The sequence below is a fragment of the Oncorhynchus keta genome, chromosome 4 (assembly GCF_023373465.1).
Source record: "Oncorhynchus keta strain PuntledgeMale-10-30-2019 chromosome 4, Oket_V2, whole genome shotgun sequence".
NCBI classification, from domain to species: domain Eukaryota; kingdom Metazoa; phylum Chordata; class Actinopteri; order Salmoniformes; family Salmonidae; genus Oncorhynchus; species Oncorhynchus keta.
The window spans coordinates 63413436-63441006 of NC_068424.1; the positions used below are offsets into that span (position 1 = coordinate 63413436).

At 45.4% G+C, this 27571-nt stretch overlaps 1 protein-coding gene across 8 annotated transcripts in view; it reads right to left on the reverse strand.

Annotated features, from left to right (window-relative positions):
- The window catches only part of diaph2 (diaphanous-related formin 2), a 749871-nt gene that overhangs the window by 453267 nt on the left and 269033 nt on the right, over positions 1–27571 (reverse strand). For 6 of the 8 annotated variants that reach the window (XM_052512438.1, XM_052512437.1, XM_052512434.1 and 3 more), the window contains 3 exons: positions 26676–26744; positions 20511–20861; positions 10123–10237 (listed from right to left, as the gene is read on the reverse strand). In XM_052512438.1, coding sequence (XP_052368398.1) covers positions 10123–10237; positions 20511–20861; positions 26676–26744 — 535 coding nt within the window. The remainder of the gene's footprint in view (positions 1–10122; positions 10238–20510; positions 20862–26675; positions 26745–27571) is intronic. The other 2 variants (XM_052512441.1, XM_052512440.1) reach the window with 1 other exon arrangement.

The window sequence follows — 27571 nt, forward strand, 5'->3', positions numbered from 1 at the left end:
TCTGTGGAATGGGGCCTCCGACAGCCTTTATTACATTGTCTGTGTCTTCGAAGACATTCTCATGACGGTGTAGGGATGTGTCGCTTTGCTCAGTAACCGGCTTCTCAAATGGTTAAAAGTATCATCTGGTGGTCTGGAGTTGATGGGATGAAAAGTGGAACTTCTTCACAATTATTCTATTTTGTCGGAAAGAGTAAAATAGATCAACTACACTGAGTATACCAAACATTAGGAACACCGTCCTAATATTGAGTTGCACTCCCTTTTGCCCTCAGAACACCCTCAATTCGTTGGTGCATAGACTCCATAAGGTGTCAAGCGTTCCACACGGATGCTCGCCAATATCGACTCCGATGCTTCCCACAGTTGTTTCAAGTTGTCTGGCTGTTCTTTGAGTAGTGGACCATTTTTGATACACACGGAAACTGTTGAGTGTGAAAAACCCAGCAGTGTTGCAGTTCTTGACACAAACCGCTGCGCCTGGCACCTACTACCATACCCCATTTAAAGGCCTTTCAATCTTTTGTCTTTGCCATTCACCCTCTGAATGGCACATATGCACAATCCCTGTTTCAATTGTCTCAAGGCTTAAACATCCCTCTTTAACCTGTCTCTTCCTCTTCATCTACACTGTTTGAAGTGGATTTAACAAGTGACATCAATAAGGAATCATAGTTTGCACCTAGATTCACCTGGTCAGTCTATTTAATGGAAAGAGCAGGTGTTCCTAATGTTTTGTACACAGTGTAGATGCCTTGCGTGACTCCCATTGTTACTGGGTGACCCTGAAGCAACAGCCCAATAGCGAACCAGAGGTACTACCCATTATGGACATTCTCCTCTGGGATGGGGAGTGTGTGTGTGCCATTACCGGACAGGGACCTCTGTGAATTGGAGGCAGCCCCCTTCATGGTTTGAAGCAACTGCCCAATAGAGAACAGTACTGGCATTGTCCATTATGGATCCCCAGGGAAGTCTGAATACTGGTGCGGTTACTGGACAGGGACCTCAAAGCATTGGCGAAGGCCGCCCTTCCTGTTTAGAAAGTACTGCAGCACAGGCTTGGTATCCTCTGAGGAGCCTTTGCCACGCATTAGCGCTTTTGATCAGGGTACCAGGTCAGCCCGGGTGTTAAAGGAGTTATTAGGGGACTTATTAGGGCATCAGGGAGCCAGCTAAACCCCCGCTGATTCCATCATTACCGGCGCTGTGGCAGGGTCATTACCACCCCGCTGCTGGGGCTTTGTAGCAGGGATTGAGGCTCGGCTGGTGGATGGTGTGCACTGGCAAGGGCGGGAGCGACGGGAGGTTCTAATGGGGGCTGGAGGGGGTTGGGAGGAAAGCTGAGGGATATGATCAAATCCTGGGTGATAAATGGGGAAGCCCTGGCCAGAGCTATCTCTGGGACTGTGGGTTTGGCCACAGTTTGGTCCTGTTCCTTCAGAGTTGACCTTTAGATGCATTAAGGCTGGCTTTATTTCTGGAAATGGGAACTGGGCATTAGTGGTAAGGCTAAAAGACAGCAGGACACCAGAGGTGGATGATGGGTAGAGGGAGTGGGTAAGCAGGACAAGCTCTGCACAAAATTGGAAATAAATCCATGCAGACAGATATATTACAAAAAATAGTAACCTCCTGTGATTTTGGCTGGAGCATGGGTCTCACAGTTATGAGTGTGTTGGGGAGGCAAGCTTATTCATTTTCAAAAAAGCTGCATTTCTCTGTCATTGCAGTTGTTAATTAACGTTTAAATCGGAAAGACCATTTCACATGTTCAGACACCTCTACTCTAGCAAATGTCCATCAGGGGAAGAAATACACAGCAAGCCTCTATCAAATGACAGCTTCTTTGTGACTTCAAAAATAATCTAAGGCCTTACTTTTATTAAGTAGAGGGGATTTCAATAGCTCGGCTGAACCCAAAAAGTAATTTCTCGACCTGTAGACCGTGACATCTCTCTCTCCCTGCCCACCACGGGTGGGCACCGGACGGAGCGCCAGGCTCATTAGCGGCATCTACGTCATTAACACAGAGGCATGCTGGGAGAGGGAGGGACCGGTGACCTCGGCTCAGAGGGGTTGAGCGCAGCTGCCAGTCTCCTCCCTGAGGATAATGACTGGGCCGGCTAACAGCCCAATTATTGACATGCATCTTCATTAGGCTTATGGGTAGGATGGCTCATGTAGTGTACAGCAATGACAAGGGACCCGTACTCACAGACCACTTACTGTACACAGCCATCCATCAACGCTATGATATACTAAACTAGAGATGCAGAAGGACAGTAGAGTTGGTTAAATTTTCGGTTTCGTACAATAAGGTCAATTAACTATTATCGTAATAATTTAAATGCCGAAAAATATGTATAAATATTGACACACTTTGAAACAGTGCTGGCACCATACCAGTATCACCATACTGGTTACTATCGTGACAAAGAAACAAAACACAGAGCTGATTTAACTTCTTCAGGAAAACAGCCCTAATGTTGGAAACAAACATCATTATGTTGTCATCAAGAGTCACATGTATTTATTTTCCAAGATATAGCACAATATTTTACATACAAACAGTTTGTCTGATTAGTGTTCCTTTTTGCCATGGAAAACATATTGCGATACTGGTATCATCCCAGCCCTACTTTGTTATACAGTAGACATATGGGGTATTATTTAACTGTTATGCTACTGTAGTTGTTTTGTTACGGTTGGTTTCTCTCTCTCTTCGTTTTGTTGCTGCCACGGACTGATGAAAAGCAGTGGGGTCTCCTTAAAACATTCAGAGGCCTCAAACACATGTCATCATTATGTCGAGGCATATGTCCTCTGTCTGTTTAGCAGGAGATGTTGGAGACTGAGAAAAACCTATTAGGAGAATGGGGGTTGAAAAAGTTTGCCAACATCAATCTTATTTCAAACAGAACTGATGAAAAGCCCGGCCAACCGAATGACTTTTCAAATGCAGCAGGCCATGCTAGGCACTCAAACCACAAGTGCATCTGATTTGATCCCCGAAGCTGAACGCAGGCAGAACCACTGATTGATACCACCAAGTGAAGGAGTCCGGGGTAAAGAAAAGAGAGAACGAGAAAGGGAGGGAAGGAAAGAGAGAGATGGCGGGGGGGGGGCAGGTAAATGCCAAACAACAAAATAACAATACAAAGAAGCACTGTGCACTCCAGAGCCGATTGAAATAAGACAGAACTAATAGAACCTGGCACAAGGAAACACTTCCATTTCCCCCAGCATCGCAGCAAGGTCTGGCCTGGCAGAGAGAAGGGGTTGTTTGGGGGCAGTTTAAAGGAGATGGAGAATTAGATGCAATTATTGACCTCCCCTCTTTCAGTCTTGGTAGGAGGTGATGAGCGATAGGGGTCTCCTTAGCAGGTTCAGGGGACAGGGACAGTGGGTGGTCTGGCTGTTCCACAGGAGCCCCCCTGTAGTGCTGTTTTCTAAAGGTCAAAGTATCACTTCTCTTCCTGGGAAAATCAGGTTAATCCACTGAGATGAACAAGGGGCTTTAGAATCCAATGGATATCGGCACAATTCATTACCTTCTCTGCAGCCTGGCAAACAGCAACAGTTTGGTGAGTAAATTAAATGTAAAGTAATGCGAACAGGCTAATTCTTATATTCAAAGATTCTGCTTGCTTTGAGCAAGCCCCTCTGCCAATACCGCTGGGTTCAAGCGGTGGGGATGCTAGCTGTAATTGCAGCAAGGTAGCCCTAATTGGAAATACAGTAGGAATCGGATCATCTTAAGAGGCCAGAAGCAGAGCTGCAAATCCCTGTTGATGATTTCCCTTTCTTGTTAAAACCCATTAAATGGCGAGGCTCGTAAAGCAGCGGGGGACACCGCCAGTCTTGCACTCAATTGTTTTCTGAGGTAAAGACCTATGAATGAAATGTGCACTGGAGAAAGTAAGACATCTCAGGGGCCTATAAAATAGTGTGGTGTGTTTTTCAGACAATGTGAGTAACAAACATGGCTCCCAAGTAAAGGCGAGTTAAACAGAAGCCTTTTGCACCATTTTTCGAGAGCAGCTCCACAGGGAACACATTTACACCTGCTTGCCTCATCTTTCACCTCAGTCTGACAATGTGTGCTTTATTTGGAAGAGATGGGGGGAAGGAGGGATGATGGGGGAAGGAGGGGGACAAGAAAAAACAACACAGAGCGCAGCCCAAACCCTCCACTAGATAGACCAACACGGAGCGCAGCCCAAACTCTCCACTAGATAGACCAACACGGAGCGCAGCCAAAACCCTCCACTAGATAGACCAACACGGAGCGCAGCCCAAACCCTCCACTAGATAGACCAACACGGAGCGCAGCCCAAACCCTCCACTAGATAGACCAACACGGAGCGCAGCCCAAACCCTCCACTAGATAGACCAACACGGAGCGCAGCCCAAACCCTCCACTAGATAGACCAACACGGAGCGCAGCCCAAACCCTCCACTAGATAGACCAACACGGAGCCCAAACCCTCCACTAGATAGACCAACAGCAGCCCAAACCCTCCACTAGATAGACCAACACGGAGCGCAGCCCAAACCCTCCACTAGATAGACCAACACGGAGCGCAGCCCAAACCCTCCACTAGATAGACCAACACGGAGCGCAGCCCAAACCCTCCACTAGATAGACCAACACGGAGCGCAGCCCAAACCCTCCACTAGATAGACCAACACGGAGCGCAGCCCAAACCCTCCACTAGAAACCAACCCGCAGCCCAAACCCTCCACTAGATAGACCAACACGGAGCGCAGCCCAAACCCTCCACTAGATAGACCAACACGGAGCGCAGCCCAAACCCTCCACTAGATAGACCAACACGGAGCGCAGCCCAAACCCTCCACTAGATAGACCAACACGGAGCGCAGCCCAAACCCTCCACTAGATAGACCAACACGGAGCGCAGCCCAAACCCTCCACTAGATAGACCAACACGGAGCGCAGCCCAAACCCTCCACTAGATAGACCAACACGGAGCGCAGCCCAAACCCTCCACTAGATAGACCAACACGGAGCGCAGCCCAAACCCTCCACCTCCACTAGATAGACCACACAGCGCAGCCCAAACCCTCCACTAGATAGACCAACACGGAGCGCAGCCCAAACCCTCCACTAGATAGACCAACACGGAGCGCAGCCCAAACCCTCCACTAGATAGACCAACACGGAGCGCAGCCCAAACCCTCCACTAGATAGACCAACACGGAGCGCAGCCCAAACCCTCCACTAGATAGACCAACACGGAGCGCAGCCCAAACCCTCCACTAGATAGACCAACACGGAGCGCAGCCCAAACCCTCCACTAGATAGACCAACACGGAGCGCAGCCCAAACCCTCCACTAGATAGACCAACACGGAGCGCAGCCCAAACCCTCCACTAGATAGACCAACACGGAGCGCAGCCCAAACCCTCCACTAGATAGACCAACATAGCAAACCCTCCACTAGATAGCCCAAACCCTCCACTAGATAGACCAACACGGAGCGCAGCCCAAACCCTCCACTAGATAGACCAACACGGAGCGCAGCCCAAACTCTCCACTAGATAGACCAACACGGAGCGCAGCCCAAACCCTCCACTAGATAGACCAACACGGAGCGCAGCCCAAACCCTCCACTAGATAGACCAACACGGAGCACAGCCTAAACGCTCCACTAGATAAATAAAGGGGGCAATTTTCTTGACAAATGAAGTTGGTTTCGAGTTGGGACTCGTTTGGAAGGTTACTGGGAGGATTTCAAATCCTTGGTAATATGGTGTGATGGTAAGGTCTTATGAACGTATTACCCTACCCAGGCCCTATCCACCTGCACCATTCTCTTACTAATGGTAGAGATACCAATATCAACCTCATCTCTCGCTCTAGAAAAACAGAATACCCTTCATCTGGTACAGGAAGCTCAACTTCATGTGTCATTGTCAAGACGGCTGGGAATCGAAAGTTCAACTGTCAGTATAGACATGGGGTCAGGCTCTTCGACAAAGGCAGAATAACAGGAAAACATTAAAGCATATCTTAATCTAACGCATCCTTAGATCTCACCCGTTTAAATGATTCCCATTGTAAAGTGAAGGTAAAAGAAGAAAAAAGAGGGGGGCATCTCGTTTTGGTCAAATCCATCACTTCCCTCCGCGATACCGTAGCACATTGTCACCCGCTTTTAACTATGCCTTCAAAAGGATATAAGAGAATGGAACTCAGGATATCAAACATTAAACAGCATTTTTCATTCATGAGCATTTCATGTTCTGTTTCAACAATAGATGGAGAAGAGCTGAATCAGTGAACATGCTGTGGGCGTAATTGATAGGGATCCAGCTAAGGTATCTCCCAGAGGAATCCGCTATATCATGCCTTTCCAAGCTGCCAGCGGGAGAGCAGGGCTTACCTATAGAACCAGACTGTTCCATGAAAGAGGGAGAATTATCATTTGAAAAAAGACACTGAAAGAAATGTAAAGCAGAGGTATGGCTAATGTGCCTATAATTCATAGACCTTATAGAATACAAATAAAGGAAACCAAAAAATAAGAATGTAGATTAAATAGGATAGCAAATGGAATACAGTATAAATACTGCATAATAACACATTAAGCAGTGTTTTATTTTTTGCAGAATCTGAATCCCTTGTTTGTCCAAGGTGAAAATGGAATTACACTTCTGAAAGAACAGAGAAATAGAGCACACAAAATCGACTATTCATTATGGCTGGTGTTAATTAGTAACCATGTTGCTCCATTGGAACGCTATGCTTGCTTTGTGATATATCTCTCCCTTGCTGAACGGCACAGAACAAAGCAAAAACCTCTCTCTCTCTCTCTCCTCCCCCCTCTGATTGTTTTTGGGTGTTGCTGAATAACAGAGGTGTCATGGTATCACAGTTGCAGAACAGACAGTGTCTCGTTGTCTCTCCTGCAGAGAAAGCAGAGACTCGTCTCTGGGGCCTTTCCCCGTGGCTTCATTAAGCCCGGCTACAGCCGCTCCCTTGTTTCCGCTATTACGTTATTCTCTTCATCTGTATTGTGCCAACACATCACCTCCCAGCTTAGGGGCTATATTGCTGTTTATTTCAAAGAAAAACAGGAAGATGAATATTGTTATGTAGTCTTCAGGAGAAAAAGAATAGAGGAAAAGAAGGGGAGGAGAAGAGGAAAAGGGGAGGAGAGGAGAAGAAGAGGCTAGGGGGGAGAAGGACAGGAGGAGAGAATAGGAGAGGGAAAGGAGAAAGAGAGGAAAAGGGGAGGAGAGGAGAAGAAGAGGCTAGGGGGGAGAAGGACGAGAGGAGAAGAAGAGGCTAGGGGGGAGAAGGACGAGAGGAGAAGAATAGGAGAAGGAAAGGAGAAGGAGAGGAGGAAAAGGGGAGGAGAGGAGAAAAAGAGGGGGGAGAAGGACGAGAGGAGAAGAAGAGGCTAGGGGGGAGAAGGACGAGAGGAGAAGAATAGGAGAAGGAAAGGAGAAGGAGAGGAGGAAAAGGGGAGGAGAGGAGAAGAAGAGGCTAGGGGGGAGAAGGACGAGAGGAGAAGAAGAGGCTAGGGGGGAGAAGGACGAGAGGAGAAGAATAGGAGAAGGAAAGGAGAAGGAGAGGAGGAAAAGGGGAGGAGAGGAGAAGAAGAGGCTAGGGGGGAGAAGGACGAGAGGAGAAGAAGAGGCTAGGGGGGAGAAGGACAGGAGGAGAGAATAGGAGAAGGAAAGGAGAAGGAGAGGAGGAAAAGGGGAGGAGAGGAGAAGAAGAGGCTAGGGGGGAGAAGGACAGGAGGAGAGAATAGGAGAAGGAAAGGAGAAGGAGAGGAGGAAAAGGGGAGGAGAGGAGAAGAAGAGGCTAGGGGGGAGAAGGACGAGAGGAGAAGAAGAGGCTAGGGGGGAGAAGGACAGGAGGAGAGAATAGGAGAAGGAAAGGAGAAGGAGAGGAGGAAAAGGGGAGGAGAGGAGAAGAAGAGGCTAGGGGGAGAAGGACGAGAGGAGAAGAATAGGAGAAGGAAAGGAGAAGGAGAGGAGGAAAAGGGGAGGAGAGGAGAAGAAGAGGCTAGGGGGAGAAGGACGAGAGGAGAAGAAGAGGCTAGGGGGAGAAGGACGAGAGGAGAAGAATAGGAGAAGGAAAGGAGAAGGAGAGGAGGAAAAGGGGAGGAGAGGAGAAGAAGAGGCTAGGGGGAGAAGGACGAGAGGAGAAGAAGAGGCTAGGGGGAGAAGGACGAGAGGAGAAGAATAGGAGAAGGAAAGGAGAAGGAGAGGAGGAAAAGGGGAGGAGAGGAGAAGAAGAGGCTAGGGGGAGAAGGACGAGAGGAGAAGAAGAGGCTAGGGGGAGAAGGACAGGAGGAGAGAATAGGAGAAGGAAAGGAGAAGGAGAGGAGGAAAAGGGGAGGAGAGGAGAGAAGAGGCTAGGGGGAGAAGGACAGGAGGAGAGAATAGGAGAAGGAAAGGAGGGAGAGGAGGAAAAGGGGAGGAGAGGAGAAGAAGAGGCTAGGGGGGAGAAGGACGAGAGGAGAAGAAGAGGCTAGGGGGGAGAAGGACAGGAGGAGAGAATAGGAGAAGGAAAGGAGAAGGAGAGGAGGAAAAGGGGAGGAGAGGAGAAGAAGAGGCTAGGGGGGAGAAGGACGAGAGGAGAAGAAGAGGCTAGGTGGGGAGAAGGACAGGAGGAGAGAATAAGAGGAGAAGGAAAGGAGAAGGAGAGGAGGAAAAGGGGAGGAGAAGAGAATAAGAGAAGGAAAGGACAAGGAGGAGAGGAGGAAAAATAAAGGAGAAGGTGGAGAATAGAAGGAGAGGAGAGGCAACAGAACAGTGAGGGCTGCTGGGTAGTCATCACCCCTAACAACTCAGAAGGGCTGTGATTCCAGAAGGGCTGTGATAACAGGCCCTCTACCACTCCGTCCCAATAGGGCAGGGATTAGATGAGTGTGTACACACTACACATGCTGTCAGTGAGCAGGAAATCACTGGCATTGTCATGGGAGAAATATCCAGCCAACACACCACCACACTGCCTCTCCCTCAAATCACAAACGTGCTGTCCTTCTGCTTGTGTTACTCATCAACAAGTTAGATCTCTGAAAGCAACTGGCCGGGACAAGAGTATACTCCCTTGGCTTTCTTCCCCGGCTGCCCCTGTGGAGGAGCGTCTACTCGACTGTAAAAGGGCAGAGTCAAGCGCTCCGGAGCAGGTTTTCATCAAGGACCTCTCTGTACTTCTCTCCGTTCATCTTTGCCTCAATGCTGACTAGTCTCCCAGTCCCCTGCCACTGAAAAACATCCCCACCGCATGATGCTGCCACCATTATGCTTCACCGTAGGGATGGGGCCCTCTGACATGCAATATCAATTGTAGGACATTATATATACAGGTGTGTATCATTCCAAATCATGCCCAATCAATTGAATGTACCAATAAAGTTGTAGAAACATCTCATGGATAATCAATGAAAACAGGATGCACCTGAGCTCAATTTCGAGTCTCACAACAAAGGGTCTGAATACTTACGTAAATAAGGTATCAGTTTTTTATATTTTTTCTATATTTGCAAACATTTCTAAAAACAGTTTTTGCTTTGTCGTTATGGGGTATTGTGTGTTGATAGAGGATTTTTTACATTTATTTAATCAATTTTAGAATACGGCTGTAACGGAACAAAATGTGTAAAAAGTCAAGGGGTTTGAATAGTTTCTGAATGCACTGTACATACAACAATATGTGCAAAGGTATTCAGATATACACTGAGAAACGCAATCACATACACAACACCTTTTGACTTTTTCACAAGAATTCACATTGTGTGGGAGTCCTTTTCATCACGTACACACATACTCTGAAAGCCACTCAACAAATTCAAAGAGTACCCACAAACACAGCACAACAACAACAACAGCATCAACAGCAGCAGCAGCAGAACCACTAATTGACTCAGAGAGATTTCAACCCACAACCATCCACAGCCGGATTGTTCAAAGACAAAAAAAAGGGGGGGTGGTTTAACTATAATTAATATTTGAGAGACAAATGGTTTCCTAAAGTGTCAGGAGATGAAATTGTTTTCCCAGACCCGGGTGGCCAAACGAAGTGTGTGTGTAGATTCATTAGTAAAGGAGTAGAGATAGATGGGACCTGCTTACCTTTGGTCCTGGAGGAAAAGCTGAGGGAGAGCTGTTCAAAGAATTCTTGATTCTCAAACTTCTCCTCTTTGACTTTGATCCAGAAGCAATTCTCCGCCATTTCCTGAGGCACTATCTGCAACGACAAGGAGGATTCCATTATCGCAAGGCCCAATCAGCAGCTGCCATTCCTTCCACAAGCGGTCTGGCTGCAACTCCACTTAAATGCCACTTCTTCAAACCCCACTCACCTAGAAATGGTGAAGCATTGTGTGTGTGTGCGCTTTGGAGATCACCCGTCATGTTACACATTGTGTGTGTGTGCGCTTTGGAGATCACCCGTCATGTTACACATTGTGTGTGTGCGCTTTGGAGATCACCCGTCATGTTACACATTGTGTGTGTGTGCGCTTTGGAGATCACCCGTCATGTTACACATTGTGTGTGTGTGCGCTTTGGAGATCACCCGTCATGTTACACATTGTGTGTGTGTGCGCTTTGGAGATCACCCGTCATGTTACACATTGTGTGTGTGTGCGCTTTGGAGATCACCCGTCATGTTACACATTGTGTGTGTGCGCTTTGGAGATCACCCGTCATGTTACACATTGTGTGTGTGCGCTTTGGAGATCACCCGTCATGTTACACATTGTGTGTGTGTGCGCTTTGGAGATCACCCGTCATGTTACACATTGTGTGTGTGTGCGCTTTGGAGATCACCCGTCATGTTACACATTGCACTCCATTTTTTCCCCCTCATTTATCACAAAACACAGTTTGATAAAATGTGTTCATGTTGCCAGCGATTTCAAGCACCTTTCTACTATGACACACGTCCCACAGTTTTTGTAATGTTGTAATATTGAGGGCTCTTGTACAGATGGGTTGATGACTTTCTGTGAAGAGCAAGGATTGCATGGAGATGGGTATAACTATTTAGCAACCACAATAAACACCATTCAGCCTGTCACTTCCTGTTTTTAATAAAGCTTATCCAACGCAATAAATACATTGGCCAGTCACAAAATATATTAGTGACTAGGTATATTATTTCAGCTCAAAATAATCATGATAATAGTCCCAATAGTTGTGAAATAATCATACAATAATATGCCAAGATATTGTGAAAATGTATTCTGTATTAACCCATCCACACTGCTCCGGCCAAACGCCACACCCACATTTCTTCTCCACAACGAATGTATGGAGCGATGAGTAGAAGAGCGGAATTAAATGCAGGATGAGTCGTCGATATGAAAACTATTGAGCAGTATTGATAGTGACATTGATCAAATTACAAGTGTATTGATCAAATACTTGTTTAGGTGCATTTTGGATTATTACAGTGTTACGGCCCATCTTGGATTATTCCAATGTCGCGTCCCAGGCTAATAAACTATTCAGGTCCATTTTTGAGAGATTAGGCTGGATGGACGTACTCCCAGACCCCTGCAAAACGCTGTAGGTGCTCTGTCAACTTAATTGAAAGCTTCAGTATATTGGCCATTTAGTCTGTCTATTTGTTATTTTCAAATTCCATATGCTAGTGTTTGTCAACATATTGTAAATATTTTGGATCCATCTTTAGTAATATATTCCATTCTTGTAAATAAATCAATATCTTGTCTTTGTGTAGGAAACAAAAAGATGAACAAAAAGATTCACCAAAGATTTGCAAGGATTCATATAGTGTTGTCTTAGTTTGTAGTTTACATATGTTTTCCCTTCATCTCACCATTGATTCTACCTCTATATTCCTATATTCCTCACAGTTGATTAAAACACTTGACAGCAAGCGTTCTCACCAAGAGGGACATCTCTCTACTACATAAATGTGACAGTGCAAAATAATTAGATGTGCCTAGAAGACCTCATGCCAACCTGAGACTTGAAAGTTCTTGTGGACTTCTCCCGCCTTTCAACTCTGTACATGGAACGAAACGGCCCTTTGTTTATCCTGGCTCCAACCCTGGCCCGCCATATTGTACCGTGGCCCGATGGAAGGCTCCTGTACATACAGAACTGACAACAACCACACCTTGCTGTATTTGTGCTTGATAATTGGCTAGTAATGTGCGTGGCGATGTCCTTCAGAAGTCCATTACGGGTTGCGTAGAGTGCCTTGGTCTGTGATGATGACACGGTCATGACACAGTGTGGGCCTGGACAATTGGTTTCTCATTGCAACCTGTGTTATTAGCCCCTTAATGAGACAAGGCAGTTGCAAGGGCACTCACTAGAGAGAGAGAGAGATTGAGGGGGAACCACTTGACAAGAGGGTTTGTTGTAAAAAGGATACAGACAAAACAGGAGCACAAGCGACTAGGGCTGTGGAAGTCATTACATTTTGTCATGTCGGACGGTTGTTGTCATGCAAAAGCCTGCCGGATTCATGGAAATTGACCGTTAATTAACATAAACATGTTTAGCATCTCCAGGCCACTGATGCGAGCCTTTGGAACATCTACATTTAAACAAGACTATTAAATCAATTTATTATACACCATCCCAATAAATACATTTTTTTTGCAGGTCTAGAGAAACATTATGAAATGAAGAAAATGTCTTTCAGAAAAACAGGATATGAGTTGGCCTGCTGTATCTTACAGTACCTGGCTAAGCTCCATGCCATAGGCTGTGTTCACTTAGCTGACAAGATATGATTATAAGTCCAGGCCATTATTTTATACATGTTTTTATAGCAAAAATAATATAATTGAACTTATAACATAACTGAATAAAATAGAAAGGATATTTTTTCAATTACAGAGCAAGTGTGCATATGAAGTGGCTATGTTGAGTAGCACGCGGTCCAGCAGGTATATCTCACTGGTCACCCCCAAACTGTATATAGACTTTTTGTTTTCTTTGTTCTACTGTATTATTGACTATGTTTTGTTTATTCCATGTGTAACTCTGTGTTGTTGTATGTGTCAAATTGCTATGCTTTATCTTGGCCAGGTCACAGTTGCAAATGAGAACTTGTTCTCAACTAGCCTACCTGGTTAAATAAAGGTGAAATAAAAAAATAAAAATAAAAGTGATCATTTGAAACAGGTCCAACAGTATATGCTAGATTTAGAGTTATTTGGCAACTTTAGTTGTGAAGGATACAAACCTTAGAATGCCTTAGAAATAGAAATATATATATATATGGGCTGCATGATGCGACTACAGGCTATTTACGATTTCAGAAAGTCGCAAAAAAAGCTTGTGCTCTGATCCTTGCCTCTGGCTGCACAGCTGTTCTCTCATCAAGTGATCATACGCTCACCCATCAGACTATTCTCAATTTAATCTCCTCTTTACTATTATGTTAAATTAGTTCTGATTCAGAATGGCCCATTATTAAATGTGCAGGAACACATTCTCGTGATGTCCAGTTGGTAGTGACAGTCTTGTCCCATCGTTGCAACTCCCGTACGGACTCGGGAGAGAAGGTTGAGAACCATGCATCCTCCGAAACACAACCCTGCCAAGCCGCACTGCTTCTTCACACACTGCTCGCTTAACCCGGAAGCCAGCCGCACCAATGTGTCGGAAGAAACACTGGCAACCGTGTCAGCGTGCATGTGCCCGGCCTGCCACAGGAGTCACTAGAGCGCGATGGGACAAGGACATCCCGGCCGGCCAAAACCTTCCCTAACCCAGATGATGCTGGGCCAATTGTGTGCCGCCTCATGGGTCTCCTGCCCCGGCAAGGACACAGGCAGGCATGGAACCCGGGTCTGTAGTGAAGCCTCAAGGACTTCGATGCAATGCCTTAGACCACTGCTCCACTCGGGAGGCCCTCCACCAGTACATTTTGTCTGCTACTTCGGTTTTACAGCGGAGAATGTGCTTAATATGAGCAGCTGAGAAATAAATATAACACTTATTTCCCTCCACACATCAACCATTTTTTGGGGAGCATGTTCTCACTGGCCCGACAGGTATTATCTCACTGGCCCGACAGGTATTATCTCACTGGCCCGACAGGTATTATCTCACTGGCCCGACAGGTATTATCTCACTGGCCCGACAGGTAGCATGAATTAGCATGAAATACTAATACTAATACTAAATACAGGCACAGACTGTGTGTGGAAAATGATTTAAGACAGACTCTCCAATACAAATCAACATTGCAGAATTATGTGGTGAGTTATTCACCATTTTCGATGAACAAATAAAGGTTTTATATGTAAGATGGCTAAATAAAGAGCAAAATCATTGATTATTATTATATTACTATTTGTGCCCTGGTCCTATAAGAGCTCTTTGTCACTTCCCACGAGCAGGGTTGTGACAAAAACTCACACTCATTCTTATGTTTAATAAATGTATCGTATAGTGGGTGTGGCAGGCTTACAATGATGGCAACAAAAAACAACATTTGAGAGTGCGCTGACCCTGGTGCTAGAGGGAGTACGCAGCTGGAGGTTGAATGTGTGAAGGGGTACGGGACTATAAAAAGTTTGGGAACCACTGATCTAGAGTAACATGTTTGCAAGCCTATTAATTATGACAAAAAAAACATCAAAAGCTCTATTACTAGGATATTCTAAATCAAATACAAATTCTAAGCCAACTCTGAATTTGTTGAATTTAGACTAGACCAATTATCTACCAATGATATCTTAAATCAGTGTTATATTTTTCACAGTCAATGAACCAACATTATCGCCTAGGGCTATAGGTTCTCACACACACTCATGGATAGACATTTTGGAGAGTAGCATAAGGTTACCAGTCCATCCAGTATACATACTAATACAGTCCACACTCAATGGTGATTACTAGAATTTGTTACATTTTGGAGTATAGGCTAGACCAATTATGTACCAAAGACATGTTAAATCAGTTTAGTTTTATGTGTGAGGGCTGTTGTGGTGATGGTCTGATGGGAGACTAGTAGCTGTGGGCCTCTCTCCTCTTGCCACTCGCCGTCTTATTTCAATCACTATGGAGGGGCCTGCCGCAGCCCTACTGTAGCTAATTCACATCAGCTCTGACGCTGTGGCTCTGCTCTGCAAACAACAGTGTACAGTATCATGTGTATGCTTATTACAGAAGTCATATTCAAAGGAAGCCCTCACAAATATCCATTGGATGTGACAGTAAAGGAAGCACCACGGAAATCAAGGAACTGCAGAGGGTTGGACATTAAGGCTGTGACGATACCATTATTGCAATATTTTTTCCATTTAAAAAATGAAAACTCTTAGACTATGTTTACACAGCCATCATAATTCTGACCATTAATTGTGCAAAAGATCAGAATGGGTCTGTTGTTTTAAACGCAGCCTTAGATGTAAACATTATGATTAATCCCTGATACTGATGGACACATAGGGTCATTATAGTAAGCATACAGTTTGGAACAAGGGCGTTTCATTTTTAATCACTTGCATACTTAACTTACACTCATTGGCTCCTGTGACAGGAGAGAGACCATGTTCATGGGCCGCGACACTCATACTCTCTGGAAACTTGAGGTAACTCATGCCATGCTAGAGTGGTTACTTGAAAGTTTGATGGCCCTTGACAAGGTAACCTGCTGTGAATGCAAAGCTCAACCACAGATGAAGGATGAATGAAGTGCCCCTCTGAACTCCTCTATGGATAGCCTATTGAACCCAACCAGCACATGAGAAGGAAATTAGAGTTGAGTGGCATAGGAGTTCAGGAAGAGATCGGCTCTGCATTTCGTGGATTGGCTGGTCATATACTTACTGCTTATATTGACAAAGGGGGAGGGGTCTCTGAGGTCATTTTGTTTCTTTCTCATTATTGTCTTGTCTACGTGAGTAGGCTAATTTATAAAATTACAGTTGTGTCATTCTGAAAGGATAATTATAATTCTGCATCGTTTGTAAACCAAATTGACTGGTTTGGAGATGATTCCATTGTTCATCTCATGTCTTGCATATCGGGGAGGTAACAGAATGTGAAGTCTAAATATTACAATTTCACCCTGCTAGAAGAAATTATCAGCCTTACACTGGAAAACAGCCTGGTTGCGTGATTACAGCTAAATACGTTTGCAATTGTGTGATAATTACGGTTGTACGAGAGATTCAATGGCAAGCATTTTTCTAATTGTTTCTTATTTTTCCCTATTTTACTTAGTAGTGCTACAATAGAAGTGTTCACTTTCTTTCGAATTTGTAACAATCCACGAAATACTGTGCTGAAATAACATTGTGGAACTCCAAGAGAGGTTCAAATGCTTCAATTCCTTTGAAATCAATCACTTTTAGATGAAAATACGAGATTGTTTCTAATGGACAAATGCTTCCAATCGACGTGGAGCACGTCAAACACAGCAGGGACGAGCCAAATCTAGACGCCCCCTCTGCTTAACCGTGTCTTACAGTAGATGACAGATACTGACCCTAACCCACAGCTTCTGGCCCTCCTCTCTCTCCACTCCATTGATACAGCAGCATGTCCCAAATCACTGCTTTACTCCACTGCTGCAGCCCGCCCTCCATGCATCCTCCTCACCAGTCTCAAAACTAATTGTAGCTCCAGCACCGTATCGACGGATCCCCTCGGCAGCAGCTGACGCTGTCTAATTTAACTAGTGCCCCACCTGAGTGTGTGAGGTAGTTTGCCAATACAAGCCTGCCCACTGGTTGTTGCTAAATACATTTGAGGATTTTGTGGGAGACACATATGTAGTCTTTTTTTGGGGCCTCTTTACACAACCTGCTCAAACGAGCACCCTCCCAAAATGGATTCATTAACAAAAGGAAGACTGTGATATTCTCATTAAGTGGAGTACAGTGTTGTAAAGAGGCTCCAGTTAAGTGGTAGACTAGAGGCGAGGGTTGGGGTTAGGGACATGTCACTGCTGCTGCAAACCGCCATAAGACACAGCCTGAGTAATCATTTACTTTGCCGTAAACATGTGGTTCACCAATTGTAAGGTGTTCTCACTGTAAGAGAAATTACAGCACCTCCAAGCAACAATCTCCATCGGCACTGCTTGAAAAATCTGTTACATGCTTTAAAAAAGAAAACGGAAAAGCGGATGACTCTGGTCCTAACAGAGGAGACGGTTGACTCTGGTCCTAACAGATGATACGGATGACTCTGGTCCTAACAGAGGAGACCGATGACTCTGGTCCTAACAGAGGATACAGATGACTCTGGTCCTAACAGAGGATACGGATGACTCTGGTCCTAACAGAGGATACGGATGACTCTGGTCCTAACAGAGGATACGGATGACTCTGGTCCTAACAGAGAAGACAGATGACTCTGGTCCTAACAGAGAAGACAGATGACTCTGGTCCGAACAGAGAAGACAGATGACTCTGGTCCTAACAGAGGAGACGGATGAGTCTGGTCCTAATAGAGAAGACGGATGACTCTGGTCCGAACAGAGAAGACGGATGAGTCTGGTCCTAACAGAGAAGACGGATGACTCTGGTCCGAACAGAGAAGACAGATGAGTCTGGTCCTAACAGAGGAGACAGATGACTCTGGTCCTAACAGAGGATACGGATGAGTCTGGTCCTAACAGAAGATACGGATGAGTCTGGTCCTAACAGAGGAGACGGATGAGTCTGGTCCTAACAGAGGAGACGGATGAGTCTGGTCCTAACAGAGAAGAGAGATGACTCTGGTCCTAACAGAGAAGACAGATGACTCTGGTCCGAACAGAGAAGACAGATGAGTCTGGTCCTAACAGAGGAGACAGATGACTCTGGTCCTAACAGAGGATACGGATGAGTCTGGTCCTAACAGAAGATACGGATGAGTCTGGTCCTAACAGAGGAGACGGATGAGTCTGGTCCTAACAGAGGAGACGGATGAGTCTGGTCCTAACAGAGGAGACGGATGAGTCTGGTCCTAACAGAGAAGACGGATGAGTCTGGTCCTAACAGAGAAGACGGATGAGTCTGGTCCTAACAGAGAAGACGGATGAGTCTGGTCCTAACAGAGAAGACGGATGAGTCTGGTCCTAACAGAGAAGACAGATGAGTCTGGTCCTAACAGAGGAGACGGATGAGTCTGGTCCTAACAGAGGAGACGGATGAGTCTGGTCCTAACAGAGGATACGGATGAGTCTGGTCCTAACAGAGAAGACGGATGAGTCTGGTCCTAACAGAGAAGACGGATGAGTCTGGTCCTAACAGAGAAGACGGATGAGTCTGGTCCTAACAGAGAAGACAGATGACTCTGGTCCGAACAGAGAAGACAGATGACTCTGGTCCGAACAGAGAAGACAGATGACTCTGGTCCGAACAGAGAAGACAGATGACTCTGGTCCGAACAGAGAAGACAGATGACTCTGGTCCGAACAGAGAAGACAGATGACTCTGGTCCTAACAGAAAAGACAGATGACTCTGGTCCTAACAGAGAAGACAGATGAGTCTGGTCCTAACAGAGAAGACAGATGAGTCTGGTCCGAACAGAGGAGACAGATGACTCTGGTCCGAACAGAGAAGACAGATGAGTCTGGTCCGAACAGAGAAGACAGATGACTCTGGTCCTAACAGAGAAGACAGATGACTCTGGTCCGAACAGAGAAGACAGATGACTCTGGTCCGAACAGAGAAGACAGATGACTCTGGTCCGAACAGAGAAGACAGATGACTCTGGTCCTAACAGAGAAGACAGATGACTCTGGTCCGAACAGAGAAGACAGATGACTCTGGTCCGAACAGAGAAGACAGATGACTCTGGTCCGAACAGAGAAGACAGATGACTCTGGTCCGAACAGAGAAGACAGATGACTCTGGTCCGAACAGAGAAGACAGATGACTCTGGTCCGAACAGAGAAGACAGATGACTCTGGTCCGAACAGAGAAGACAGATGACTCTGGTCCTAACAGAGGAGACGGATGACTCTGGTCCTAACAGAGGAGACGGATGACTCTGGTCCTAACAGAGAAGACGGATGAGTCTGGTCCGAACAGAGAAGACGGATGAGTCTGGTCCTAACAGAGAAGACAGATGAGTCTGGTCCTAACAGAGGAGACAGATGAGTCTGGTCCTAACAGAGGAGACGGATGACTCTGGTCCTAACAGAGAAGACGGATGACTCTGGTCCTAACAGAGAAGACGGATGACTCTGGTCCTAACAGAGAAGACAGATGACTCTGGTCCTAACAGAGAAGACAGATGACTCTGGTCCTAACAGAGAAGACAGATGACTCTGGTCCTAACAGAGAAGACAGATGACTCTGGTCCTAACAGAGAAGACAGATGACTCTGGTCCTAACAGAGAAGACAGGTGACTCTGGTCCTAACAGAGAAGACAGACGACTCTGGTCCTAAAAGAGAAGACAGATGACTCTGGTCCTAACAGAGAAGACGGATGACTCTGGTCCTAACAGAGAAGACAGATGACTCTGGTCCTAACAGAGAAGACAGATGACTCTGGTCCTAACAGAGAAGACAGATGACTCTGGTCCTAACAGAGAAGACAGATGACTCTGGTCCTAACAGAGAAGACAGATGACTCTGGTCCTAACAGAGAAGACAGATGACTCTGGTCCTAACAGAGAAGACAGATGACTCTGGTCCTAACAGAGAAGACAGATGACTCTGGTCCTAACAGAGAAGACAGATGACTCTGGTCCTAACAGAGAAGACAGATGACTCTGGTCCTAACAGAGAAGACGGATGAGTCTGGTCCTAACAGAGAAGACAGATGACTGGTCCTAACAGGTGACTCTGAAGGCATTTGAGTGCCATCTAGTCATTTAATTTGCATCTCCCAACCGAAGTGCCTGCGGAGGCAAGGTTAATGCAGATGTACATTGTCATTGCCATGCCGGGAAGGAGACGGATGTGAAAAGTTGCGCACTCATGAATGCAAACACACTCATTTTCTTACAGTGAAAAGAAGATAAATGAGAAAAACATAATAAATACATTTCAATGAACTTTGTCTCCTATTAGACGTGCAACCTTGCTATATGACTTGCCTCCATTTACGCAATTACTGATAATGCGATTCAGCTAGATTTCAACAGGGTTTCACAGTGCGAGCGAGAGACAACCATTTCCTTTTGGCTGTTGTCAATAATTGAAGATTAAATAGCAAGGTCACACATAAGCATATGCAAAACACCACTAAATTAATGCCGTTTGCAACTCCTAGAATCCCTCGAGCGATAGATAAATTAACTGGGAGTAGAATAAAGCCCATATGAAGAGAACAGCCCCAGTTGAAATCGTATTTAAAAGATGGAATATTACACAACACATTGTCTGTATTCAATTATGCTAAGAGTGTGTGTGAATGCAAGTACACTCGAGCAGTGGAGTGTTTACGTGAGGATTTCTAGTGCAGAGTGCAGAGTAGTGTACCCTGTGGCTGAACGCTTGCCTGAATAGACCGACGGTAGTGTTGAATAGGGTGCACTCTCTCGATTAGTACCTACAGCTCCATCTGTCGCTACTTTACCTTGGACCAGTTGACCCTCTTCATGACGACCTCAGGCTTGTAGGTCTTCTTGGCCTCCAGTCCATAAGGCAGCTTGATGACAGGTATGGCCATCATAGGAGGCGGAGGGATACCTGGAGCCCCGGGGAAGGGTGGGGGAGGTGGGGGACCACAACCGGGGGGAGGGGGTGGTGGGGGACCACAACCGGGGGGAGGGGGTGGTGGGGGTGGCCCTACGCCTGGAGGTGGCGGGGGTGGAGGCGGAGGGGGCATGCTGGCCATGCCAGGAGGCGGCGGAGGAGGGAGTGCCAATCCCCCCGGTAGGGCAGAAGGTGGGACTCCTGTCCCGGCCGCCGCTGGTCCGGCTGCAATCTACAAAGATGGGAGATCAATGTTAATGATGGTGCATATTCCCCTGTCATCCCTGCACTCATGTCATCCCCGTCTGCCCTGCAAATCATGTCATCCTTGTCAATCGTAGGCTGGGGACCTGGAGGCCAGAGCTTAACCAACATTACACCAGTCTGGCTAATGGACCTGGGTGATGTCTCTGCTAGGGAGTGAAGACGGTCATTACGCCAGTCTGGTTAATGGACCTGGGTGATGTCTCTGTTAGGGACTGAAGATGGTAATTACACCATTCTGGCTAATTGACCTGGGTGATGTCTCTGTTAGGGACTGAAGACGGTCATTACACCAGTCTGGTTAATTGACCTGGGTGATGTCTCTGTTAGGGACTGAAGACGGTCATTACACCAGTCTAGTTAATGGACCTGGGTGATGTCTCTGTTAGGGAGTGAAGACGGTCATTACACCAGTCTGGCTAATGGACCTGGGTGATGTCTCTGTTAGGGACTGAAGATGGTAATTACACCATTCTGGCTAATTGACCTGGGTGATGTCTCTGTTAGGGACTGAAGATGGTCATTACACCAGTCTGGGTGATGTCTCTGTTAGGGACTGAAGATGGTAATTACACCAGTCTGGCAAATGGACCTGGGTGATGTCTCTGTTAGGGACTGAAGATGGTAATTACACCATTCTGGCTAATTGACCTGGGTGATGTCTCTGTTAGGGAGTGAAGACGGTCATTACACCAGTCTAGTTAATTGACCTGGGTGATGTCTCTGTTAGGGAGTGAAGATGGTAATTACACCATTCTGGCTAATTGACCTGGGTGATGTCTCTGTTAGGGACTGAAGATGGTCATTACACCAGTCTGGGTGATGTCTCTGTTAGGGACTGAAGATGGTAATTACACCAGTCTGGCAAATGGACCTGGGTGATGTCTCTGTTAGGGACTGAAGATGGTATTTACACCAGTCATTATATCAGTACCCCATCAGCCAGCCAGATGCCAACACTCAGAGGAGTCATTATATCAGTACCCTATCAGCCAGCCAGAGGCCAACAATCAGAGGAGTCATCTTTATCAGTACCCTATCAGCCAACCAGTGGCCAACACTCAGAAGAGTCATTTTATCAGTAGCCTATCAGCCAGCCAGATACCAACACTTAGAGGAGTCATTATATCAGTACCCTATCAGCCAGCCAGAGGCCAACACTTAGAGGAGTCATCTTTATCAGTACCCTATCAGCCAACCAGAGGCCAACACTCAGGAGTCATTTTATCAGTAGCCTATCAGCCAGCCAGAGGCCAACACTCAGAGGAGTCATTTTATCAGTAGCCTATCAGCCAGCCAGATGCCAACACTCAGAGGAGTCATTTTATCAGTAGCCTATCAGCCAGCCAGATGCCAACACTCAGAGGAGTCATTTTATCAGTACCCTATCAGCCAGCCAGAGGCCAACACTCAGAGGAGTCATTTTATCAGTACCCTATCAGCCAGCCAGATGCCAACACTCAGAGGAGTCATTTTATCAGTACCCTATCAGCCAGCCAGATGCCAACACTCAGAGGAGTCATTATATCAGTACCCTATCAGCCAGCCAGATGCCAACACTCAGAGGAGTCATTTTATCAGTACCCTATCAGCCAGCCAGATGCCAACACTCAGAGGAGTCATTTTATCAGTACCCTATCAGCCAGCCAGAGGCCAACACTCAGAGGAGTCATTTTATCAGTACCCTATCAGCCAGCCAGAGGCCAACACTCAGAGGAGTCATTTTATCAGTACCCTATCAGCCAGCCAGATGCCAACACTCAGAGGAGTCATTTTATCAGTACCCTATCAGCCAGCCAGAGACCAACACTCAGAGGAGTCATTTTATCAGTACCCTATCAGCCAGCCAGAGGCCAACACTCAGGAGTCCTAACCAGCTCCGCTCCACCTCACACTGGGGAAAGTGGGTCGCTCAGTTCCCTGAGACAGTCTACCAGACACATTAAATATGTAGTTACATAAACAAGAACCTAATAGGCAGCAGAACAATATTGCAGGGAGGTATGTCACCTTTCCCATTAGAAGTACTCTGGAGAGATCTCTGACATGCTGAGTATATTTGTGGCTATATGTGTCTGGATGAAGCACTAAAAAATCCAATAAACACCCTTCAGAGGTCACCCTTAAAGGGTATATAAACATATGTAGGGCATTATTCCTTTTTATGTCATACATATTAAGGCTTTATGAATGATTTATGAATGCTTCATATCAACACTATGTAAAGTGTTCCACAAAGAAGAAAAAGAAAGTCCATATTTTTGGAGACTTCTGTGATTCTGAAGTCATTCTGAATATGAATTAAAGTAGAGAACATTTGTATTGTCTATTTATGGAAAAATGATTCCCCCTCTTCTTATACATATGATGCGTTTCATTTAATCAGACTCCAATATAGACAAGCCTGAATTGTTGGTGCTGATTACCATGACAATTGCTTCTGCAGTTGGCTAATAGATGAAGCGTATGAGATGAATAGAGCCACCTGAACCTGAATTGGTAATGAGGAAACTAATGGCATGCTAATGCTATGCCAACACTATCTATTGCAGGAGGGTTCGGTGGGTAGATAATGTATTGTATCAAATCCTCACATACCAGTACATTCATTCCCTATTGACGTGTGTGTGCACAGTGCATGTTCAGCCGACACATAACCATTGGGGAGAAGCCAGGGGATTGTCTGGCCACTGTTAGACATCTAGATAAGCAATGCTGAAGTCGACAAGATGGAGCTCACAAAGGAAGGCTATTAGGCGGTAGACGGGCAAAATTAAACCCATTAACGATAAGACACAGACCAGCCAGTCCCTTGACAAGTCTGCCCTATCATACAGCTCTGCAGCACAAACAGGTATTTATAATCATTGATAAAGGCGGGGGAGACAGGCGAGGTGGGGGGGGGTGTTTAGAGACAAAACATATGCAAATGGGGCAATTAGACCGCCCATGGCACAGATAGGATTTGACCTGGTTTGATTAGAAGATGACAACGGTCTTTCTTTCCAAAAGTATGCCCAGCAACAATTATACCACATTGACCAAAAACATTATTGGATTATGTGGGTAATGTGCGTCCGGTCAAATCTTTTGAAGGTATTACAGAGTGCTTGATTTCACAATGCCAGCCGTGGAATGTCTATGAGGTAAAACATTTAAAAAGTGGTGAGGAGCGTTTGAAGCAGGCCGCCTCCAAAACCCCTCGACGGGTGCGCTCCCATTCCAATGATTATATGTCTGTCAATCTCAGAGCCCGTCGTGGCCCATTTTCTCTTTTAAGATTAATATGAGAGAATGGAAGCAAATTAGCTGCTAAATTAGAGTGCTGTCTTTTCCACATTCAGGGGCCCTCTGAGCCTGTTATAGCTCCTCTCTTGTTTTCCCTCCTTCTCTCTCGTCCCGCCGTGCTGCAGGCCCTCCAGCCTCGTCTATGGAAGGCTAATCAACCCTGCATTCGACAGTGCCCTGGAGGGTTCTACCTTCTCCCACAGGTAAATCACGGGAGTACCTTTCCTTTCCTACATCCTCCAATCATAGCAGCAAGGATCTTCAAGCACCTTCTCCCTATAGCAACATAGTTGTTTTGGTTTCTCTGGTTCAAACATCCATTTTAAAAGGTTGTTTACAGACCAATAGTGCTGTGTTTTGGCCAGGTCTTGGCAGCACCAGCCTGACCACTGACCACAGTTAGCTGGGAGCAAGAGAGAGGTGAGCCTCCTAATGGCTTCTTGGCAGCTAGCCCTCTTGCTAGGCCATCCTCATCTGGAGCGCTGATTAGCGTAGGAGTATGGAGTGATTTGAAATCTAACCCGTTCATTGAGGGGTCCACAGCTTCTAGATCTCGCCGAGGGGAAGGTCAGACGGGTGGGTAATTAACTTGGACTATTACGCAATTAAACCTTCCCCCAATTTCGGCTCTAATGAGAAAGGCAGAGATTCAGTCATAAGGTGTTTATTGGGGAGAATTACATCACACGTCCACATTTGATTATCTTCTATGGAACAGTTCATTTGAGATTACTTTAACCTTTATTTAACTAGGCAAGTCAGTTAAGAACAAATTCAGATTTTCAATGACGGCCTAGGAACAGTGGGTTAACGGCCTTGTTAAGGGGCAGAACGACAGAGTTTTACCTTGTCAGTTCGGGTATTCCATCTTGCAACCTTTCGGTTACTAGTCCAACGCTCTAACGACTAGGCTACCTGCCGCCCCAGATGTTTCTGTCTTAGACCGCTGGACCACTCTGAAGCCACTCTAAGGCACTGCATCTCACTACAGACCTGGTTTGATTCCAGGCTGTATCACAACCGGCCGTGATTGGGAGTCCCATAGGGTGGCACACAATTGGCCCAGCGTCGTCTGGGTTAGGCAGTCATTGTAAATAAGAATGTCCTTAACTTCTTGGATATAGGGGGCGCTCTTTTAATTTATGGATAAAAAAAACGTTCCCGTTTTAAACAAGATATTTTGTCACGAAAAGATGCTCGACAGCTTTGGAAAGAAAACACTGACGTTTCCAAAACTGCAAAGATATTGTCTGTGAGTGCCACAGACCTGATGCGACAGGCGAAACCAAGATGACATTTCATACAGGAAGTGCCCCAGATTTTGAATGCGCTGCGTTCCAATGTCTCCTTATATGGCTATGTATGGGTCACGAATGAGCTTAGACTTTCTGTCGTTTCCCCAAGGTGTCGACAGCATTGTGACGTGTTTGTAGGCAAATCATTGGAAGATTGACCTTAAGAGACTACATCTACCAGGTGGCCGCTTGGTGTCCTCAGTTGCAATTATTGCGTAATCTCCAGCTGCGTGTATATTTATTTTGCTTCGAGGAGAAACACAGCTGCCACGAATGATTTATCATCGAATAGATATGTTAAAAACACCTTGAGGATTGATTCTAAACAACGTTTGCCATGTTTCTGTCGATATTATGGAGTTAATTTGGTAAAAAGTTTGGCGTTGTAGAGACTGCATTTTCAGATTTTTTTCTTAGCCAAACGTGATGAACAAAATGGAACGATTTCTCCTACACAAGTAATCTTTTTGGAAAAACTGAACATTTGCTATCTAACTGAGAGTATCCTCATTGAAAACATCCGAAGTTCTTCAAAGGTAAATTATTTTATTTGAATGCTTTTCTTGTTTTTGTGAAAATGTTGCCTGTTGAATGCTAGGCTTAATGCTATGCTAGCTATCAATACTCTTACACAAATGCTTGTGTAGCTATGGTTGAAAAGGATATTTTGAAAATCTGAGATGACAGTGTTGTTAACAAAAGGCTAAGCTTGTGAGTGAATATATTTCTTTCATTTCATTTTTGATTTTCATGAATAGTTAATGTTGCGTTACGGTAATGAGCTTGAGGCTATAATTACGCTCCCGGATACGGGATTGCTCGACGCTAGAGGTTAAGTGACTTGCCTAGTTAAAGAAAGGTGAAATAAAAAACGTATAAAAATCTCACAGATTATTACTCATTGTTTGTTTAGTATGATGCAAGGAAATCAAACTTCATTGCATTCTCCAATTACAGACCAAGAGTGTGGCACTATTAACAGATTACGAGGAATATAATGTAGATCACTGCACAATTATCGAAAATCAATCATATGCAAAGATCAGAGCAAACATCATACGTGTAATGTGGGTTGATTGAGTTTGGGGCATTCATGAGTTAATTCAAGATTAGGTTTCTCAATGTGCAGCCAATACCGGTCAACCATGCCAGAAGAATGAAAGGGAAGGGAGGGGCACGGATGCAAAGGTATCACCCACCTGCACCTGGCACTCAGCTTCACTGATGACTTTCTGAGCCTCTTTGAGCTTGTTTGCCTCGCTAGCTAACTGGACAGACGGACACACAAACACACAACAGACACCCAGACATACACACATATACAGAGAGCAACAGAGAGGCACACAAAGAGGGTGGTTAGCTAGACAGACAAGAGGAACACTAGTACTTTTGTTAACAGAGAACACAGGCCAACACCAGGCACAGACAGGTGAAGCAGAGGAGTAAGTGACAGAGAAATTCCCAGTTAAAACATGGTTATGATGAAATTAATATAGATAAATTAGTACTACCTGTCACATAGAATACCAAGATCACATTTCTTTCATATCCTCAAACAAGCAAAGTCATTTTCAGCATTTAAAAGTGCCTTTTGTATTAGATGGAAAATAACCTAATTTAGTAATCTACAGAGCCTAGATGAAACAGCCATCCATATGTTCACACAGTGGATGACATTTATTTTTGTATCCTCAAAACCCAATCAATGGTCCCATTTTGGAACGCTACGTTCTAACATGTTCTAGCAAATCGCATTCCCTACTTTCCCCTCTCAGATATATACGACAGGCATTGATTTTATCCTAAATATGTTGTTGTCGCTTTGATATTTCACTCTATATGACCTCATCACATTCTAACGTCTTAATAACAGCCGTTGTGTAGATGGGTACAAACTCAACTGCGTAGTGAAACATATTTATATGGAGTGGTTCCTACAGAACAGCCTTACTGTGGACTGAGGAGTATTAAATATTGAACATGTGTAATGGAAAAGGAGAAGGAATAAGGACTTCCATTTCACCAGAGTTTAGAACCTCGTTGTAAAGTGCAATCTTAAGGTGAATGGGGAACATTTTATTTTACACTCCATCCT